Genomic DNA, 22,980 nt, shown 5'->3' with positions numbered 1-22,980 from the left:
GAGAACCTGAACTCTTGCAGTATTGGGTGAGCCAACACAGTGTCCTGGTGAGTCCCAGCCATAGAGGTGTAAGGTATCGAAGGCTGGACTCACTGTTCCACTTGTACTGATGGTCTAGGTACCGATGAGGCAGTGGAAGATGAAGAGTGTACTGCCTTCTTAATCAAGTGCTTAGAATCGGTAGTATCTTGCCCATATATCCTTGGTACGGGACACAAGGATGCACATGGCGCATGCACAAGACGAACAGGTATTGCCACTGAAATCTTCCGATTGAAGGTGCACATGCACACCTCAGGTAGAGTACCCATAGGGACACTACCTGAAGTTGTAGTAGTTACAAAAACAAGGTTCTAGATCACTACAGTAAAATCAGTGGTAAGATGTACGACTCTGGCACTTGGAGAGAAAAGATCACCCAGATAACGTTAGTTCAATATTGATTTCTATACATGTTTAACATGATTCAACCTGTATTACTGTTTAATGCTGCTACAAGACGACATGAATATCCAGAGCAAGGCCATCTTTTTTTTAATCCAATGCAGTGTTCATTTATTTTTGTACATACAAAAAGAGCCACCCTCTTTGATTCCCCCCACCCCCAAAAATCTCTCCTTTACAAACAGTTAAAAATTAAAAACCAGATGATGACAGGTTAATTTTGGTACAATTATTCAGCAACATAGCTGTCATAATTAGAGTTAAATTTCCTACAAGGCTACTTGTAGGGAAATCCTGATTATTGGCCAAATAAAATTCCATATTACAAGTTAGCAAATTCTAGTACAAAAATAGTCCTTGTGTTAGAACAGCCTCTTATAATTATATTCACAGGTTTGAGTCTATTGGCTGCATAATACCTTAATATTTTATGAAATTTATTTTATATGGCTCATTCATCTAATTCAATATAGTGTTGAGCCTCAATCAATCCTCAGGCAAAAAACCCTGAACAGGGTTAATACGCTGCTCAGTGTACTCTGAAGTACTGTGCTTTTCACAGGACATCCAAAAAAATCCCCAAACTGTTCTCAGCTAGTCTCCTTGATATCACAATGAGATCCAGACCCAAAAGGACCCCCCTGAAGTATAGATCCACAACCTTCTGTAGGAACACAGGCCACAGCTTTGATGTTCAAATTCCACTTGGAAAACAGGTCCAGCTCCTCCACTCATTTTCACATTTGCCTTTGTGAGCTTCTTTAGAAATAAAAGCTTATCACTCATGAAAGATGTGGGGCCATTCTGGTACTGCCCCTTTCAGGAGTGTCCCATTCTGGCCGGGCTCTCTCCTCTTCTGTCTCTGGTTAATGCTGTTCAGCAGTTTCCCTTAGACCAGGCCCTTCAGGGAAAATCTGGGGAAATATTATTTGTCTCTCAAGATGTCTAGCTGCTCTTGATATTCTGTGAAAAGCCTCTGGAAACGGAGGTTCTGTCCGATGACAGGAAGCAATTCTTTCAGTAGCTCTCTCTTTCGTAAACCCTGCACAAAAATGTCAAAAATCCTCAAATTTATTTTATATCATTAATGCAGGCATTTGATACAGGATTCACTTAAGATTAGTGTGGTCTCTCTTTATCTTAGAGAGCTGTTTATTTGGTGTCACCTCCTGTTATTTAGATTTCAACAGTAATAATAATAATGAAGTCTTTAGGAGTTCATATTAAATGTTCTTGTTGCTGCTTCCATGTGGTGATAGAATGTGGAAGTGTTCTTTGAAGGGCACATGTTTCTTTGGCATATCAGCCCTTTCAAAGGTACATGCCTGGTGAATGGAGAGCACTGAAGGTGCAACCTGTTCCATCTATTAGGTATGTTAGACAGCTTCAGTGGAGATAATGGAATTGTTAAGTGTTTGTATACAGTGCCAGAGAGAATAAAGGAGGTTACTATTTAGGTAATGGAAAGGGTGGATTAAGTATAGAATGGAAGGGGTTCCACAGTGATTAAAGTCTTTGGAGATTGCTTGCTTGCTACTCAATTTGAAATATACTTGAGGCTAAAGGGCTATCAACCTTCCCAACAGTTAAAAAAAAGTTACACAAAGTAAGCAGACATATCTTCTTCCTTAAGAAACAGTGGTTGGACAAGGCTTGGCTCATACAATTTACTTACTTCCTTGTGAATCAGCACCATGCTGGCACAGCTTTAGAAACAGTATTTAAGTTAAGTGAAAACTCTTTTTAAAAAAACAACAAACAAACAAAAAAACAAAAACCATGGAACCCCAAAACAATGAAAGCCCTAGCAGTGAACTTTTAAAATAAAAGCTGGAAATTACCTATCAGGTGACACTTTTAAGGGTAGATCAAATTTTGGAGGTGTTCTTTTAAATGTTACCAAAAGAAACTATGAGAGGAAATGTAAAGTACATTCAGTAATTTAAATTAAAACTGTCTAGTTTATACACTAAAGAAATGTCTCCCCTACTTTATTTAAAAACAAAACCAGCACTTACCACTACTGTTGATTCCCACTGACTTCCAGCTGAGTAATGGACTGGACCCAATAAATCCTTGCATAATTCTCGCAGGCGATATTCAAACCCTGAGAATTACCAGAAATAAAACATTCATAAACATGAAATTATACCCACTCCACAATATAAATGACATATAATTTAAGACAGAGTTACAAGTATCTAGACAAGAACAACATAAGGACAAACCAATATGATTTCTGTAAAGGTAAATTATTCCTCCCTAACCAATAAGAATTATTTGAAACATTAAAATAGTAAATAAAGACAGGCTGGTGGATTTATTCTGGAACTTCCAAAAAGTTTTATCTACAGTTCTCCACAAAAAGGCTGTTAAAAGTGATCTACAAAGGAAAAACAATGGAATGACTATCACATTTTTTTATTATAAATACAACCTGAAAGACACCCCTTCTTTCCGAACCCGCCCCCCCAAAAACATCAGCTTGTTTTTTATGTGATACATGTCTTGGCTGCCCTGGTAGACTCCAGTAACTGTTGAAATGATGACACCACAAAAAAGTCAGACTGAAAGTTGAGTAATTGAGAGGAGAATTAAATGTTTAGTAAGACTTTTTAAAACTTTTTTTTTTTAACAACACATATTTAATGCCAATACCTAAAAACAGCTTGGAAAAAGGATGTCTTTGATAAAGACTCAACATCCCTGCCTGTTGTATTAAGGTGAGAGTGTTTGCAATAATCATGCTTCCAGATCAGATCCTCACTAAAGATCCTTCAGCAAAACTAAAAAAAGACCAGACTTGACATTCTTTATATTTATCAGATAAAAAACCAAGATGAACACCTTTAAAAAACACACACAAAAACTTTTCAAGATAACTTTACATCAGAAAATAACAAAAAGGCCCAATTAAAAAAAAAACTTTTGCAAGTGTACTTAAGGTGATTTGGTAATCACAGGATGAGAGGTAAAGTCTTGTAATAGAGTTTAAAAAATGGTAAGGAATTAGGAATCTATGTAGGAATATATAGTATCAATACAATGATCTACATCTTTCAGCATTTATTAATCTGGAAGTTGGGTGAACAGTGCAGTGGCATAAAACACTGATAGCAAAACTGAATGTTCAGAGTAGGTTTAATGTACTGCATTAGTTTTAACTTCTTCAGGCTGATAGCAAAAAAATGGGCTATACCTGGAACCAGCTAGAGCGAATGGCCCAGGATAGAAGACTCTGGAGATCTGTGGTTGGTGGCCCATACCCCGATTGGGGTGACGGGCATGAGTGAGTGAGTGAGTGTCTTCGAAAAATAACTAGGTGTCATTATGGACAGATCAAGAATCAAATATTAAACTTGGTTAAGAAGGGAGTGAGAGAACCACATTTATTTAGAGAAGTGTAATCTAGTGCATTGAATTTGGGACGGAGAGGCAAGAACTCCTGAATTTGATTCTGATTCTGCCAGTAACTCAGTATGTGGTTCTAAGTGAGCCACTTCACCTCTGCCACAGTTCTCCCATATGTAAAATGGTTCTGTGAGTGAAGAGAAGGTCCCATGTAGGAGGAATTTAGATAAGGGGAACCATTTAATTTGGAAAGCAGACAAGTGGAGATATGCTAGAGAGCTGTAAACTCTGAAAGGGACAGAGAAGGCTAGTTAGTTATCCTTATTTAACAATGTAGAAAAAGAAGATAAACAAACAAACTCAAAAATTGGAAATGAACAAAATGGAAAGTTATTCCCCACCTCCTCCTTTGCATAAACAGAAATTAACCTATGTAACTCACGGCTGCAGGCTATTACATTAAATAGATTAGCAGAATTTTTGTTTAAAGTTTAGACATTTACATGAATAAGAGTAGAACTTCTGCAGCTATATTAGCCATGATAAAAGTCACGAAGGGTTAGTAATTCCTCTGCTGCAGGACAAAATGTGATCACCAATTGAGTCAGGAATAAATTTTCCTCATGGTGTATTATTAAAAATTACATGCTTTATGAGGGTATTGCAGCATCCAGCAGCAGCTGCTATTGGGGACAGTATATAGATCTTGGGGGATAATTCATCTATTAAGCAATGTGTATTTCTATACTTAAATCCAGAGATGGCACTTCTCCTCCCAATACACTATTTATATTTAACATACAAGCAAAAGAGCCTCCACTATGGACCACCTTCGGAAGCAAATGCGCTGAAGTTTTTTGGTTATTTGAATAACCACAGAGGTGCCAAACAAAAGGACACCGAGAACAGTCACCTACATAATGAGAATACAGGAGTTCTGAAAAATCCACCAGAGCTGCAAAGAAATAACATTGCATATCATAGCTCACCTTCATTAACTAGGTACCGTGCATAGATAAGGAGCCAATGGCGGTATTCATGACTGGATTGTAACATAAGTGCCGCTGCTATCTGATTCTCTAGGTAAGCCAGTGTTGTTTCTTGTTGTACTAAATGAGGCATGGAGAACAGTCTTGCAGCTTGCCTTCCTGAACTATAAACCAAACATGGCACAAAGTCAGAGACCAATTAGAAAAAAATCCCCCTAGTGCAAAAGCCATTCTTCTAGTCTTTCACATATCTAGGGTATTTGGTGCTTTCCCAGTTTGCACCTCTACTGCCAAAGGCCACTGCCTATAAATCTTCTGCATCCAACAGATGGAAAGACCCTCGGACCTGTCTACATTGGCACCAGACCCAGACTGACCCACCAGGGCACTAGGTTCAGTGATCCCCCAGTCCCTTTAGACTTTCCATTCAGGGAGCAGTAACTGACAGGAGCTTCCACAGCCTCCTGAAATCATCATTCACTCAACTTGGAAACTGAATTTTACTGTATTGTCATTGATCACGTCTCCCTGGTCACTCATCCCTCTCCTACCACTGCAGCCTCTCAGGTGCCCAACCCAACTTTCCCTTGTCCACTGGGGCTCTCCACCACCTCCTCATTTACCTCTCTCCTTTCTCCTCCCCACTCCCATAACCCCTTCCTCTTGCCCACTTCAATCCTGAGTGTGCAGCCCCCCACCACAGCAAAGCTCAGTTTATATAGTTTCATTTATATTATAAAATGAAATATATAAGAAAATGAACAAAATGGAACTAACACAGTAAGTTCCTATCATCATCCTGATCACTTTGCTTATATGCTGCATCCCCTTTCGTCCTCCCTTCATCTGTTTTTTGTCTTTAACATTGTAAGCTCTCCAGGGTAGGGGCTGTCTTCTTGTATGTTTATATAACCCTTTAGAACACTCCTGAAACCCCACCCAGAGGAGTGTGAAAGCCAGGAAACTAAATGAAGGCTAGTTCTATAAACGGTCTTTGTAAAAGGCTGGAAATTCTTTTTTTTTTAAGTTAACTACAATGTTCTAATAAAGTTACTTTTTGAAGTAGCTAAAACATCTTTACAAACCTTAACTAATTTTTCATCTGGATATTTTCTTTTTTACAAAATAAATCCAAACTGTTATTTCCATTCTTTCTATTTTTAAATCCTAATTTTCTTGACTTTTTTTTTTTTTTAAAAAGAAAGAAGGAAAATAAGTCCCATTACCCTACTTACAGCCCCTCTCATGTGGGAATAAAAAATTAGTAAAATAAAATCAAAGTTGGTTATGAGAGAGTATATAAATTAGAAATTAGGGATGTGAGTAGCAAGTAAAGATGAGCCCCTGAGCTGTCAATGGACACTTCCACTGGCTCTTGCTATTCCCTGGTGGTGTGATCAGAAGTTAAAAATATGCAGCAAATGACTAATTAACCACCCAATCTTCCCTAAAATTCTCAAAGACTCCACAGAATAAGCCAACTAAGGATAACTGAATAAACCAAAGGTGAAACTTGTAGACCAAGCCATTTTTGGGTTCATGGTCCAATAAGTAAGTTATAAAATCACAATGCAAAATGTAGGAAATCCAATTTAGATAAACAAAGTGATATTCTATCAACATAAATGAGAAACACTGCACCAACAGGTAAGGAAGAACTATAAAAGTAGAATTATTAAGCATAGTGTGCAGCCACCTTCTTACTACCCAAATATTCTCTGAGCTAAACAGATACAAGGTTACAAAGGTGTAAGGCTTAAACAGACTCTCTGTACAAATCTGATTGACAGATTAGCCCTCCAACCCACGATATTTCTGAAAATAACTAAGTAATTCAAGCATTCAGTCACAATGAAACTAGACAGCACAACAGAAATTAACACCAGGCAATTAGACTGTATATGAAGCAGAAACAGACCACTTGGCTGATCAGTGAACACAAATAAAATGCCTAAATGCATACTTTGATGTTCGTCCCTGTATTATGGCTAAGGGTCCTGAACACAGCATGGCTTCTTGGGATGGTAAACTATTCCTGTAGTCTGCACATTGTGCTAAGGAGTCCTGTTTGTCAGAGACGAGATTCCTGGGGGGGTGGAAACAAGAACATATTACAACACAGTGAATGGTGCATCAGGTGGCAGATGACTCTGTTCTAGTCTGCTTTATACTTGATTTGCATTTTCACAATAAAAGCTAATGTTAAAATTATATAATATGCAGCTTAAGAAAAGAGTCTCTACATCTGGGTATAGCGCTTAAATAATACAAAAGTACAAAGGTTGGTTCAAAAATCATACAATACATAATCAGCAATAACCCAAATTTAGATGAATAAATTTAACGATACACACTGGTGCAACGCACAAGGCTTTGGGCCAAATCCCGCTCACCTTATTTACACAAACGGTCCCATTGAAGTCAATGGGATTAGTCACATAACCTAAACAGGATTTGGCTTGAGCTCTGAAAAGCATAAGAGAAAATCCACCGGCACATTTTACAGGTTGCATATTGAAAACAACAATTCATATCCACTGTCGGACCAAGGCTGTACGGAACGTAGATAATTACTTTCTCATGAAACTAACTTTACCCCAAGACCCTCCACACATCAGACCCTACTCTCAGACTGCTGATCAGCCATTCTGGCAGTTCCCTTACACTGAGGATATGATGCCGCCTTCATACTGACAGGGGAGAGTTGACAGCTACAACTCCCACCTCCTACACCTAATTAAGGCTATCATCTACAGGGGTTTGACAGGCTGGAGAATTTGTTGCTCAAAAGAATGCCACTTGTATGCTTACCAGACAACTAAGATATACAATGGCATAAATACTAATAGTAATCTTGCTTGTTTAATCATGGTTAATTTGAGCTGGTGACTAAGGGACTATTCTTTTATATAAATCTGACGATGTGGCACAAACAGAAAAGTGACAGGAAATTCAGATTCCATCCTCCATTCTTCAATGGTTTAATTGTTGTGGAGAAAAAGACAGCAGGATTTAAGTTCAGGGTCAGCCATAACTGTGAATAATATCAAGGCTGTGACAGACATGGACTAGAGCCAGGCAGTAAAAATGAGATTTTCTCTGGGGTGTTTTCCCTCCAATTTATTTAAAGAAATAATAATCTAAAACACACAAACTACCGTCTAAATATAAGAGAGCGTCCAAGTTTCCTGGCAGCTGTTCTGGACTAATTTTTTCCAAAGACTATTATCTTTTACATTCAGAAATCATGAATGTCTGAATGACCAAACCATTTTAAATCCATGTCAACTTCCAGGCAGTTTACAAGCAATCCTAGGACAACAAATCAGAGTATATATGTAACAGGTGGGGGGGAAAAAGGGTAAGGAAATAAATTTCAGTTTAAGCTTTTAATTTACAAGGGTTATTTTAAACAATACTGAATCATAAAAACATGAAAGGGACTGGCCCAGCCATCCACGAACTAGTATGTGGGGAGCAAAGAAGACGACAAGCCCGGAGTGTGTTTCCGCTTGGGTTAGTTTTCGAGAACAGAATTAAGGGGCAGTAAATCAGAACTGGCATGTTATCACAGCCAACTTTAAAAAGGGTAGGAAAGAATGTGCAACTTACCACGTAGAAAGAGAAGGATTAAAACAATATGCCTTTCCATCAGACAGGCTCATTACTGGTATACCATGCTGAGTCAGCAAAATTTGAGAGACAGATGTATCACTTCCTACAGATTAAATCAGATCTCATGATTTCCTCCGTAGTAATCATTACATAACATTTAAAACTCTACACATTTAAAGTGCTATACAACCATTAATTAATCCTCACAAGAGCCCTACCGAAACAGGTGTGACTAGTGTTACTCCCATTTTACTGGCAGGGAAGCTGAGGCAAAGAGGTGAAGTAACTCACTGAATGCACATAAGCAAGTCAGTAGCAGAGCTGGACTTAGAAGCCAGGGCTCTTAGCACTGAGTTCTGTGTACTATTACATGTGTCCTTTCTTTGCAACTATCATTAAATAATCTTGAAAAATTGCAATATACATAAAGGGTGGGTTAAAAGGGAAATATTTGCAGTATCTCAGGGCAGACTATTCACCCAATTATTTTTCTGTCATCTTTAAAAATAAACCTTTCAATTTACAGGTATCTCCATGCCAATCTCCTAACAAACTATGCTTGGGAAGGGGTGGATAAACATGCTGTAATGCTCAGATATTCATTATCTCCTGCTTCCAATGTGTTCTGATTCTACAGTCCTACGGAGCATGTTTTGAGTGCAGGACCAAGTGGCCAGGGCTTGTGGCTGTCTGTCTGAGAAGACTTCTGCAGTCTGCTGGGTTCATACCACACACACATACAAATACTTCTCAAACTGCCTTTGATTAATACTACTAAGATTAAATCCAGATAGGAGGCCAGTGTGTTTCTTGTAATACTGATTTTTTTTGCCAGATACTGGCAAGGGCAGAAAACAGATTTGTTAAATTCAGATAATTTCTGATCAATTAAATTTTAAAATATCTGATTATATGCAAGATATGCATTTGGGACTGCAATAGTGTTATGGGATTTATACACCAGATTAGAAAGTATTTCATGATAACTCTACCACACTGCATTTCCACATTTAAAAACAAAACAAATTACAGGATCTTTAATAGTCTGCTATCTCCTTATATTTTTATCTTGATTGTTTCTGAGGTAATGAAACATTATCCGGTGATTTCCATTTAACACCGAACTACGGACAGAAGAAAACCTATTTATTTTTGTTTTACAGGGATACGCAGAATTTTAGCACACTCGTTAACGGCTCAATATATTACAGGAGTACTGAAAGACTAAGCTTGGCAGGTAAATGTGCCCTTTCATTACCTGCTAATATTGTTTGCAGAGACTCGTCTTTAACAACCACTGACTGTTTATGAACATCCCTGAAGGGAGAGAAAAGAGGAGGGAGGAGGGAAATCTATACATTAAAAAGAAATGAATACGCCAATCATATAACAAATCAATTTCTAGAATGTTCCTGATTAAAATTTGTAATTTAATATTTTCTTAATTTTGACAACACAATTTTAGCAAGGCAGAAAATAGCAAAGCAGACCTGTATGCACCCCTGCTTCCAAAAAGGATTTTAAGAAGAATTATTTGCACTTCTATCGCCCTTTGTTAGAGAATCTCATCATAGTTTGCAAACATTAAGTCTCACAATACATCTGTGAGATGGGTATGAATTATTTGCCCCGTTTTACAGATAAGTAAACAAATGCAGAGAGAGGTTAAGTGAACTGTCCAGGGCCACAAAGTGAGCCAACAGCAGAGCTGGGAACTGAACCCACGCCTTCTGACTCCTAGGCCCATACTCTAGCTCAGGGATCAGCAACCTTTGGCACAGGGCCCGTCAGGGAAATCCGCTGGTTGGCCGGGACGGTTTGTTTACCTCCAGCAGCTGCAGGTTCGGCCGATCACAGCTCCCGCTGGCTGCAGTTTGCCGTTCCAGGCCCCTACAGGACAAGGTATGTGCTGGCCACCGCTTCCTGCACCCCCATTGGCCTGGAACGGTGAACCGCGGCCAGTGGGAGCTGCAATCGGCCGAACCTGCGGATGCTGCAGGTAAACAAACCGTCCCGGCCTGCCAGCGGATTTCCCTGATGGGCCGCGTGCCAAAGGTTGCCGATCCCTGCTCTAGCTGTTAGACAATACTCTTCCAACGTCAATGTCGATTTACTAAAAATGAAGATTTTAATGATTTCTATGTTTCCTTCTTTCCCTTAATTCCACAGACTAAAATCACCCTGTCCTAGAAGGCAGCTTAAACAAATGACCCTTAGTAGGATAAACCATCCACTTTCTAGGGTGAAATTCACCCCTGTGCAGAGTTCCACTTAAGCCTGCAAAAGAGAGCAGGCAGGACTCATGTCTTGCATGGTGGGCCCTCTACACAGGGCTGAATTTCACATCCACAAAAAAGACTCGATCGAAAGCGAACCTGATTTGAACCAGAGCATCAGCAGGCACATGCCAACCCAGCCACTAGAAAAAAGAACATTTATCAGCCCCAATCAAAGTCATTAACTGGAAGCAGTAAGGTAACCACTCAAACTCAGCCATGCTTATTGGCAGTCATGACAGCATAATTTAGTACTCACCACACAGACAGCGTAGCAATAGTGGTGAGAGCCATGACGTAGGAACCTGTGCAATGTAAAGCGGAGATAGGCGAATGCAATATAATAGGTGGGAGAAGGCGACGACCACAAGCTGAAAATACAGATAAAGTCCTCTTCTCACAGGCTACACTCACCACATCACTGAAAATGATCAAAAGGAAACATTTAAATTCAGCTAATTGAAAAAGGCAAGATCTCTTGGGTTATCATTCAACTTGAAGGAGGTCCCACTGATAAATTGTGAGGATTCAGAAAACTTGTCTCCAGAAGGCAGAGGCAAAAAACAGGAAAATGTGGTTTTGAATCCTAAATTCAAGTCTCTTACTTGGTGTTGGATAGCACTTCCATCAGTGAGGAAGGCTTATACTGTAAAGGTAGCGCTTCCTACCTCCTTCATTAAAGAGCATGGGAGATATTGGCCCAAATTTTACATACTTATTATTTCTATCCTGCTCTAGGGTATGCTTCCAACACTGGATAAGGTATGTGAATGATCAGGAGTTTGCAGTTTACTGTTATGGATGACAGGACACGGTATGACGGAGAGCTCTGATAACAGCTGTACACAACTTTGTAACCAACCCTCTTCCTAACAAGCTTGAAACTCAGGCCAGGCTAACCCAACCTTCTGGTGGGCTTGGGCTGAAGTCTGAGTCAACTTGGGCCAATGTGAGTTTTTGCAAAACATTACAGCTCAAAACATAACAGCTTCACAAACAAAAAAAACATATAAAACTTGTCAATTTCAGCTGTGATTTATGAGTTTAATTTGTTTCAATCCAAAACTCAGCATAACTCTTAAGGGCGTGAAACCAGAAAAAGGTTCAGATGAATTCCTGTGAACCAGACTTGTGGGTACCTTTGTCACAGATCGGACCTCAACAAGATCTCACAGTTTAAATTAAACTTCTGATGCAAAAACTAAAGGCTGCTGTTGAGAAGGAGGAGAAACTGCAAGTATCTCCGAGGAAACATGTATCCCACAAAAATATTCTGTTTTAAGTGTTCTTTTAAACCTTCAATCATTGTTGCATTTGCTGTTTAAACTGTTGCTTCTAATCATTCAGTCCACTCTAATAGGGGAATTTAATGGAGGAATGCAATGTTTGACAAAGAAAGTATTTTAATTGGCTAATGGGGACATGGGATGCTATAAAGACTTTGATTAGGTCAAGACCCTAGGGGCTAATTCACTAGTGAGGCTGCCATCAGGTCTACATACAGTGCATATTATATTTATTCATATCACATAGTTAATAGCAAAGCATTGTGTACAGGTTACAAAAGAAGTAATGAAAAAAACAGTGAACCGCAATGATCAACAAAGCCAATGCCCCCAGTTACTAATGCTACAGGAGGAGGAAAGAGGAACATAAGTGTCCTAGAGCCGGCTAGCAGGAAGAGGAAGAAGAGAAAGTGCAAAACATCTTCCTAAGACCTATGTAGAATCACACAACTCCATAAAAATAAGGGATCCTGTCATGCACTGTAATAGTGAATTTAATTAAACATTTTCCAAAATATACCATGCACCAGGGGTTAAAATAATAAAGACAAATGGGTAGCAATATTCTCTGAAGCTATCGAACTTTGGTAAATTTTAAATACCTATATATTTTATTAATGTAATCGGAAGTTCTCAAAGGGAACCTTGAATAAGATTTCCACTAACCACTTGTTTAATAGTGTAACAATACAGCCCTAAATACTTTCTCCTGCCAAAGGACTATCACTCCTTTTCTGGAGGCTCCTACTACAAGCAAATTCTCTTACCAGCTTCCAGCTGCAGTAAGAATTCGACTGGTGAGGACAGTCTCCCATTCTTTGCCTTCCCGATTACACTTTAACCTGCTCAGCTTGGAACCTCCCACTGTGGTCATCTCATTCTCCACCTCAATGTACATGGAGGGATCTGAACTTACCTGAGAAAAGAAAAGGAAAATCTTTTTACACAGAGGAAAACTGCTCATGGAACTGTCAAATAATGTAGGTCCAAAATAGGGCCCAATTAAACCTTGGCATCTGATAGAGAAAACACTCTGGAGTTTTTTCGTTTAAAATATCCTCAAAATACACCAAATTACTTCAAAAGGAAGAGATTCCAAAGGCAACTGGTCACTCAAGGCTACTCCCCATCAATAATGTATGTGTATTTTGAGCCCACCAATTGAAAAAAGGGTTTATATTTTCAGTCATCTGTTCTTCCTAAGTCCTGGACACCAAATCTAGTTCAAACAAGGCTGCTGCTGCAACCCTTCAGGATTCCTGCAGTCAAAGCCAGACTTCTATGGTAAAAGCACACAGACAAGGGACTACATAGGTACATGAGTCAATGTTATGTTAGGCCCGACAGGTGCTGAGCACGTCACTTTACCGCGTGAAGAGACCTCAGAGGAAATGCCCAGTTTATGTAGAGAGCTGTCTATGGTGCATGTGTGAAGAGAAAGCACCAGCCCTGTCTGGAGCTGCTGCTGCCACCACTTCTCTTGTAACACCAAAGCTAAATAAAGGAAGAAGGGAGGGGGTGCCTAAGGGGGGAAAATATGTTTGTCTTTGAAGGCAAGTCAGGTGAGAAAAGAAGGAATGAATTGCTGAAATGGATTGCCTCTGCAGGTGAGGTAAGAAGGAAGGAGGCAGAAGCCAGAGGGTCCATGTGACTTACTTAGGTCCCAAAGCCAAGTCAGGTAGGGGAGGGGAAGAGGCAGTTGGGAGGCCTACTCTGGCAGGAAGGAGCCAAGTGGGAAAGTCTTAGAAGAAAGCGGGGTGGGTAAAGCTCCTTCTTGGACAAGGCAAAGGAATTCTGCTCCAATCCTTCAGTTTAATATAACTATGCTGAGTGTCTTAAGGGTATTTCTGGCAAAGTGAACAAATCTTGGGGAAAATGCCTTTTAAGTAAACAATGTTGCTGTCACCCACTTACTTGCAATGTAAACGATTTCTGTGGGATTGGGGTTGGCAGTTTAAGTGCTAATGCTGGTGCAGAGATGCAAGTGGCATCCTTCTCAGAGGCCAGTGCAGCTGGGGACTGAAAAACAAAGTGTCAACAACAGTAACAAACAGAGCAATTAAAAACAAAAAGAAAATCTTATGAACAAATGGAATAGTGCACGGTTATCACTCACAAAAGCACCTCAGTACAAATATACCCTAGTCCAGATTGTGTTGCCAAGAGGGAAACCTCAACAAATGTTTAAACACACATCAGAAAAACCTCATGCAAAAGCTTTTTTTTCTTTTAATACATATTGCATAAATACTATGTCTTCATTCTCTAAACTAGCTGCTAAGAATTTTCAGGAACAATATGTGGTCATTGCAGTCTGCATTAGGCCATCTTTGACACTTTCCATTTGTACTAACTTAATGGAAGCTCCGGTATGTTTCAGGGCAAGGCCAGCCTTTGAATGTTGGTAATGAAAAGGGCTATTGCAATTGAAGGATGGGAAGTACTGTCATAATGTACTAGCTAGGTATGTACTCTACTTTCCTGTACTGAATGGAAGGTCATACCTGCTCAAGTGTTTATAATTATGCCACCCTCTTGAATCATACTGCTGACAGCTGATGGAGTTTCTCATTTAGTTCAAGCAGCACACATCTGTGTTTATTGAAGCCAAGGTCCTGCATCTAACTCCAATACTACATACAGACTGTTTAGTTAGTGACTGCCGTATTTGTGTGTGCACAGCATACAGATCTGTTACATTATGTGCACCTTCATTTTAAAACCTTAAGAATGAGATAAAAAGCAAGCAAGAGGACTAGCTTCAAAATGTTGAGGAACCTTAGCACTCCTGGTTTCACTTGACCACCTTCTGTCTAATCTAATGCAGGGACAACATTTTGCTTTAGTAAATGCAGAGTAGAAACCATAAATACTAATACTATGCACATTAATTAAATTACTGACATACTGATTACCTGAACAGTTAAAGTCACAGGTACTAGTCTGGCGTCCTTTCGAGGCCTGCCTTTTTTCTTCTTTTCTACTATTTCTGCCTCAAGTTCTAGTTTACGCTTGGGCAGAGACAGCGGTTTAGTAGCTGGAATCTTCTCCTCACTATCACTGCTGCTCTCCAGGATATCCTTGGGCTTATTCTCTTTAATTAAATTCTGATCCTTCAATCTGCATAAAAAGTAAAAGATTTGTTTCATAATTTACATAAGTTATATTCAAAGCTGCCACCCATCCACCCACTATTAGCTTTCAAGCTAAGCATCAGATGTATTCTTAGGCTTCTTTGGATACATCTGAAAAGGTGCAGAGGAAAAAAATTAAGGTAAGAAAAGGCTACTCAATCCTTTGTGCAAGTGCAAATATGGAACATACAAAATGCAGCTTCTTCAAGTAAATTTTCTGCTTAAAAAACAAATAGTAAACTAGGCTGTGGTGGCTTGCACTAACACAGGGGTGGCCAGCCTGTGGCTCCAGAGCTGCATGCGGCTCTTCAGAAGTTAATATGCGGCTCCTTGTATAGGCACCAACTCCGGGGCTGGAGCTACAGGCGCCAACTTTCCAATGTGCCGGTGGGGGCGGGAGGGTTGCTCACTGCTCAACCCCTGACTCTGCCATAGGCTCTACCCCTACTTCACCTATTCCCCCAAGGCCCCCGCTCCTTCCTGCCCCCTTACCTGAGCCTGCCACGCCCTCGCTCCTTCCCCTCTCCCCAGAGCCTCCTGTATGCCGCAGGAGGCATGGGGAAGGAGGGGGAGGCGCTGATCAGCAGGGCTGCTGGCAGGTGCAGGGGAGCTGATGGGGGGCTGCTGAGGTATTACTGTGGCTCTTTGGCAATGTACATGGGTAAATTCTGGCTCCTTCTCAGGCGCAGGTTGGCCACCTCTGCACTAACACATTATTCAGCAACTAGATACTTAAAAAAACCAAGAAGTTTTATTTTACCATTTAATGGATACTGCACCACATGAAGAGCAATTATAATATCCAAATCAGATGATGCAACTAGAGTTTTGCTTAAAGAGACTGGTTTCCATTACAGCTGTAATGGAGCGATTCCATTAGGGGCAGGTGGATGGGCAAAGTGGGGGAGGTGGAAGAGAACAAAACTGACACTAGCAAGCTTGCAAATGAAAAATTAACGTGTACTGCATGCTTGACATCTCTGCAGCAATGACTTTCAATGCACATATATATACACACACACACACATTATGATGATCATCAGGAATCACAGTTATTGGTAAGGTTGTAATAAAAACCTTTTTTGCAGCCTCTTCCTACCCTCAGCTTTCCAAGACGTTTACGTGGGAAGGGTGGGAGGAAGGGCATTTTTCATCTTCTGCTGATCTAAACATGCAAGGAATTTTAAGAGTAGTTCTCCTCTCTTCTCCACAGAACAGAGAAATGAGTAAAAGATGAGGAGTGATTTATATTCCCAGTTCTACTGCTGTTTGTCCATAATTCTTTGCATTTATGTAGCACATTAGAAACATTAGACATGCTTCACAACACCCCCTCAAGAGTAAATATTGTTACTCCCATTTTACTGGATGGAAAGACGGACTCAGAAAGGTTAAATGACTTTTGCCCAACATCATACAGAACATCAGTATCAGAATCATGATGAGAATTTAGGTCTCCTGACACCCAGCCCTATGCCATGATAATAGATCACAGTGACTCTCAGACAAGTCACCACCTTGCTGTCCCTCCAGCTTCCCAAGCTGTGAATTGGGATACTACTGTTTACTTCATTCACTCACAGGGGTACCCAACCAATGTCCCTTCTGACTTTGGGAAGTGGGCAGAAAAGACACTGTACCTCACATACATACTTGTGGACCAGTTTGCCATGCAACTGAGTCTCGGCAAATACACCTCTACCTCGATATAACGCTGTCCTTGGGAGCCAAAAAATCTTACCGCGTTATAGGTGAAACCGCGTTATATTGAACTTGCTTTGATCCACTGGAGTGCACAGCCCTGCCCCCCCGGAGCACTGCTTTACCGCGTTATATCCGAATTTGTGTTATATCGGGTGGTGTTATATCAGGGTAGCGGTGTACACCCATTACAGACACAGGAACTGCCCTACCGGATCTGACCCAAGGTCTTGCTGGTTCAGTGTCCTGTCTCTCACAATGGCCAGAACCAGATGCTTCAGAGGAATGTTTAAGAATCCCACAGTATGCAGATGTGGGGTAATCTGCCCCCCATAGTACATGTCATCCTGGTTTCTAGTAGTTAGAGATTGGCTCCAGGCCTAAATCTTGAGGTTTAATAGCCTTTTCAAATTTTTTGTTATTAATCTGAAAACTCTGGATACTCATGATATCAATATAAATGTCGAATCCCTTTTTGAATCTTGCTAAATTCTTGGCCTCAACAAAATCCTAAGACAATGAGTTCCACAGGCTAATTACGTGTTGTGTGTTTGCTGGTTTTGAATTTGCATTCTTTAATTTTCATTGCTTGTCCCTTGTTCTTGTGTTAGGAGACAGGCAGAACAAAAGTTCCTGATCTACCTTCTCTAGACCATTCGTTATTTTATATACTTTTATCGTATACCACTTATGCATCTCCTTTCTAAGACAAACAATCCCATTCTTTTCAATCTCTCTTTATATGAGAGTTTTTCCAAGCCCAAGATCATTCTTGTTATTTTCCTCCAATCCCCAGTTCTGCAATATCCTCTTTTGAGATAGTGTGACCGGTACTGCACACACTATTCCAAATGAGGCCACAGCATTGATTTATATAATTGCATTATAATATTCTCTGTGTAATTGCATTATAGCATCCTCCATGTTATTCACAAGCCCATTCCTTAGGTACCCTAACAACTTGTTTGCTTTTTTGACCACAATGTCCCATTAAACACGTTTTCAATGACTATGACTGTACCCAGATCCCTTTCTTAGGTTGCTACAGATAATTTAGAACCCTGTAAGGTGTCAGAGTAGTTTAATTAGTTTCCTCCAATGTGCATTACACTTTGTATTTACTGACATTGAATTTCATTTACCATGATGTTGTCCATGAACTTAGTTTACCACGATGTTGTCCATAAACTTAGCTTGTTTAGATCTCACTGACGTTCCTCACAATCCTGTCTGGTCCTAAGTATCTGAAAATAACTGTCTCTCACCTGCAAATCGTTCTACCTCATTACCCACCCCCTTTCCAGATAATTAATAAATATGCTAAACCAGTGATCCTCAACCAGGGATAAATGTACCCTTGGGAGTACGCAGAGATCTTCCAGGGGATACATCAACTCATCTAGATATCTGCCTAGTTTTAAACTGGCTCCATAAAAAGCACTAGCAAAGTCAGGACAAACTAAAATTTCATACAATGACTTGTTTATACTGCTCTGTATACTATACACTGAAATGTAAGTACAATATTTATGTTCTAATAGATTTATTTCATAATTACATGGTAGAAATGAGAGAGTGAACAACTGTTAAGTATTAGTGTGCTGTGACATATTTGTATTTTTATGTCTCATTTTGTAAGCAAGTAATTTTGAAGTGAGATGAAACTTGGGGCAAATCAGACTCCTGAAAGGGGTACACTAGTCTGGAAAGGTTCAGAGCCCCTGTGCTAAACAACACAGGACCTAGTATGAAACCTTGAGGCACCCACTTCAAACCTTTTTGCTCTGGATTACAATTGACCATTAAATCCTAATCTTTGTTTTCTGTCTCTTAGCCTGTTTTTGATCCCTGACAATACTTTGCCTCTCACTCCGTGACTAGTTAGCTTCTTGCATGAAGGAACTTGTCAAAGGCCTATCAGCACTCTAAATAAATTATATCCACTGATTTTCCTTTATCCACTACTTTATTGACAGATGCAAAGAATTTTAAGATTAGTGAGATACAATATTCCTTTGCAGAAACCGTGCTGGTTAGACCCTATCATATAATGATCTTCCAGGTGTTTTATTATTCTATTGTTTTAATTATTGTTTCAAGCAATTTGCCAGGTACAGATGTAAGGATTAGGTCTATAATTCCTCAGATCAGTTCATGAGCCTTTTTTAAAATACAGGTACAAAATTTTCTACCTTCCAATCCTCCGGAATAGTGGTTTTGGTTTTTTTTAAGCAAAACGACAGTTTTAGGGGAGGAAATATGGGACAGGAAAAAAACCGTTGTGTTTACTGTAAATGGGGTAACTACGTAGCTCACTGGCAAGACACTGACCTTCTACGTGATTTGTTAAGGGGTCAGGGTGTTATAACATGCACAGACTCACGTCACCAAACTGAAAGGTTTTCCTTTTCTAGACTCTGATCATGTGGCTCCACAGATAAATACTTGAAAAGAAAATGTATCGCCTATACAAGGTTCTCAGCACAAAACTGAAATATGTCTGCAGCTATTGGGATCTACTTTCCATGTAATGTAATTTAGGTTGAGATGGAACTCCCTGTTGCAGGCAGGCTAGATTTTATTGTCTTCCATGAAGACCTCACATGCAATGATTTTATCTTGAAACAAAAGTTTTAACTAAGGAAGATCTGAAGGTTTTTCTTGGTCCCATATGCTTGAGGCTGAAAACATAAATATGAGTATCCATGGATAATGTTACCTCAGAAAATCTTTCTTGCTAGTAGCTCTTTTTCATTGCCTTCTTCTATAGAGATCTGAGTTAATCTCCAGAATCCCAGCACTGATGCATCCATACCTCAGAGAATCATATTGTTTTATCACCGTCTGCTCGTGTGCCCTCTCCTGCTCTGTACCATCACTTACCTGTCTATGGCAGTCTGATTCGTATTTATTACAGCAGACGTCCCTGAGGTGGCTTTGGATCGTTCTGTGAATCTCGAGTCAAATGCTTTCATTGGTTCCATCTTAGATGGAGTTGTTAGCACAGAGGAAGATGATACAGGGGGAGCAGCTGAAGCAGAGGTAGCATTTACACTATTCAAGGAGGAAAGAGAAAAACAAAGATTGAAAATATATTTGGAGTCGTGTAGTACTCAAAAATAAATCAGCATTTATCAAAACCTTCTACATGGACTAGATGTTTCATTAAATTGGCCACTCTTGGACATGTGTGAATTAAAATACACCATATATCCTTTCACGTGTCAATATCCTCTACTCTCAAAAATTATTTATAATAGATCTGAGAGTTGAAATCTTAATGCTGCTGCATAAAGTCTTTTCATCTAGCTATATCCAACTGATTCATTCTTTATAATTCTCATTCATTGATTAAAATACATATTATCTGTAGGCATTTAGTGTCCAAGTACAATAAATTAGTGATTACATATTTGCAGTGAAGCAGCATGAAATGATCTGTAGGTCTCCACTGCAAATTTCTTTTGCTGTTGCAGGCTGAAATTTTTACACCCAAGCCTAGCTGTTGCCTACACTACAGTTCAAACCACATAACCTGGTTCTTGCAAACACTCTTTGAACCACACAACAGGACCTTACATCACAAAAAATCATCTAAATAAGGTTTGCTCACTTTTAAAATACTGAATTTAGACTGAATAAAGAGGTTTTAAGGGGGCTGCAATCTTGTACTAATAGCAGCTCAGTGTTTATAAGAATGATTTAGTGGTTACTCCAATGGATAACAATTAAAATACATCTTACTGCACTGGAGAAGAGCATTTCCAGTGCACGCCTAGGGATTTGTTCAGCCCTGTGAGGCTTAATTAAGTAAACTGTAGTGTTTTAAAGCTACTAGGTATATCCCAACTCAAAGCTCAGTCCAACAATGGATGCATTTCCTCAAGGAAAACAGAGGCGTTCATGCTAGTTGACTTCTTAGTAAATGCTGCATAGTGGTGTGCATTGGATGTTAACAAGGATAAACTGACTTCACAAAAAACATGGATTTGGTATAATTAGTTCCCACCACTGTTAAAAGCGTAACTGAATATTAACAAAATCCTGAAGTATGCAAGACAATACTAGATTCTCAATTAATATTTTCTAGCAGGGAAACCACTTTAGCAACTGCTCATTTAGAGAATTATGAAGGACAAGTCATCTACGTTAAAAGAAATGAAACCTCTTTCAAACACGGACCCATCTTTATTGACTGCATCATCTGTTGGTTTTATACTGGCTGCCAGTGGTTCTAGAGAAGGCTTGGAAGTGCCGAGGGAATTGGTTGCATTGGAATCTAATGACATCAGTTGCTGATTACTTTGAGAAGACATCATTGAGCCAGCCAGAGATCCAGATATCGGGATACTATTGAAGAATGCGGTTGAAAAATCCCTATACCAAAAAAGATTAAAAGCAAGTACATATGATTTTTTTAAAATTAGTATTTTTTTAAAGTATTTTAATTTAACTTTAATATCACTTGTGTGTGTATAATAGACACATTTTAAAACCCATCCATTTTTTCCCACATATTTTTCTCTCATCTCTACTGCAATGCAGGCCAATGTGGTGCTTTGCGATTTACCTCTGCTAATTAATGAGGTAGAAGGAATGCACATTGCTTAGGAGTTATATTTATTTGTGTACAGCTGAAGAACAAACAAAGGGAGCTCTCCCATTTTAGTGAAAACATGTTTTAAGTTAGAAGCAGCAAAGAATCCTGTGGCACCTTATAGACTAACAGACATTTTGCAGCATGAGCTTTCGTGCATCCGAAGAAGTGGGTATTCACCCACGAAAGCTCATGCTGCAAAATGTCTGTTAGTCTATAAGGTGCCACAGGATTCTTTGCTGCTTCTACAGAACCAGACTAACACGGCTACCCCTCTGATGTTTTAAGTTAAAGAGTTTTTATAGAGTTAGTTGACAGATGCAAAACATTAGCTTAGTCCTGTTGAAGTTAACGGTACGACCTTCTGATGGCAGAAAACCTGTGTCTTAACACTAACCATTATAGACTGGCTCTTAGATCTTACTATTAAGAGAACACTGGGATAAATGCAGATTTTCACAACTGTATGCAGGATATTTCCTGCAAAAGCCAGCTACCGAGTTCAAATCATGATTGGCATGATTACACAGGATGTAGACACATGCTTTAGAAATTGCTTTGGACGACAGAAAGTATAACAAGCTCTTTGGAAAAGGGAGTTTTTTTTTTCATTCGTGGCTCTGATCTTGGGATCTTTTTTCCATGACCTTCCCTCTTCCAAAAACAATAGCTAAAGCTGCTCATTCTGAGGACACGAATCCAGATAATCTAAAACACTGAAGGATTCAATACACAGTATATTCCTAGAAGAGGAAAAAAAACATTTTTTGGATGAGACAGGAAACCAAGGATGGGACCACTCAGTCATTCAAGATCCCATAGCACTTGGAATGTGCTGGAACAAGTGTTCGCAAACACACAACAGCCAAATTCCAAATGGAATTATTACATTCATCTCACCTAAATGTCTGTGTATTTAATTTGAAATGATTTTCACTTCTCTTTCTTTAAACTATTCTGCAGTATTATTTTCACAGAACAGCTGCCACTTTCTACCCTAGAAGTGGCTGCAATTTAATGGTAGGTAAAGTGATCATTATAAAAGCACTCTGAAATTCATTCATCTTAAAAGTTCTTAAATGTAAGATATTATAATATGCAATGGGTTTAAGATGGACCTAAATTTTTTCAGTGTGAACTGGAAGAAGTCGATGAAAAGGTCAAAGGAGATAAGAAAAGTAAAACACTTCAAAGTATACCCAGTGTCCAGCTGAGCTATGCAGAGAGGTGTGATCCGCCTCCGGCCATCTGCAGTCCGTGTTTCAACTTGTTTCTTTAAAAGATTCTGTTGGGGGAAGGGGAGAAAATAACATTAATATGAATGCTTTCTCCAGTAGACACAAGACTCTAGTTAGGTGCAATGAAATGAAAAATGCTCATCAATAATTATATTCTTTATTGCAGGGAAAATTTCACACACCCCCTGTGTTTCTGAACCAAAGAAGCCCCAAATATTTGCACACACACTCACTCGATCTGCCTTCCTGTCAGCACAAACAAACTGGATTTTTAGGACCGTAAACTCCATGGAGCAAGGACTGTCTTTTAATAAGAGATTGTATAGTCCCTAACACAATGGAGCCCAGA

At 39.4% G+C, this 22,980-nt stretch overlaps 1 protein-coding gene across 1 annotated transcript in view; it reads right to left on the bottom strand.

The window, feature by feature from the left end:
• Positions 1-528: 528 nt before the first annotated feature.
• Positions 529-22,980, bottom strand: part of LOC123351226 (protein HIRA) — a 60,041-nt gene continuing 37,589 nt past the window's right edge. The window contains exons 13-25 of the mRNA XM_044990481.1: positions 22,593-22,678; positions 20,979-21,173; positions 19,680-19,850; positions 14,877-15,081; positions 13,876-13,980; positions 12,729-12,877; positions 10,935-11,096; positions 9,658-9,716; positions 8,397-8,502; positions 6,748-6,870; positions 4,785-4,948; positions 2,463-2,551; positions 529-1,486 (exon numbers count right to left, since the gene is read on the bottom strand). Of these exons, the coding sequence (XP_044846416.1) occupies positions 1,370-1,486; positions 2,463-2,551; positions 4,785-4,948; positions 6,748-6,870; positions 8,397-8,502; positions 9,658-9,716; positions 10,935-11,096; positions 12,729-12,877; positions 13,876-13,980; positions 14,877-15,081; positions 19,680-19,850; positions 20,979-21,173; positions 22,593-22,678 (1,731 nt within the window). The 3' untranslated portion in view covers positions 529-1,369. The remainder of the gene's footprint in view (positions 1,487-2,462; positions 2,552-4,784; positions 4,949-6,747; positions 6,871-8,396; positions 8,503-9,657; positions 9,717-10,934; positions 11,097-12,728; positions 12,878-13,875; positions 13,981-14,876; positions 15,082-19,679; positions 19,851-20,978; positions 21,174-22,592; positions 22,679-22,980) is intronic.

Source organism: Mauremys mutica, chromosome 16 (assembly GCF_020497125.1).
Source record: "Mauremys mutica isolate MM-2020 ecotype Southern chromosome 16, ASM2049712v1, whole genome shotgun sequence".
Taxonomy (NCBI): Eukaryota; Metazoa; Chordata; order Testudines; family Geoemydidae; genus Mauremys; species Mauremys mutica.
Note: the sequence above shows the minus strand (reverse complement) of the source record. Positions and strands in the feature narration are given on the sequence as shown.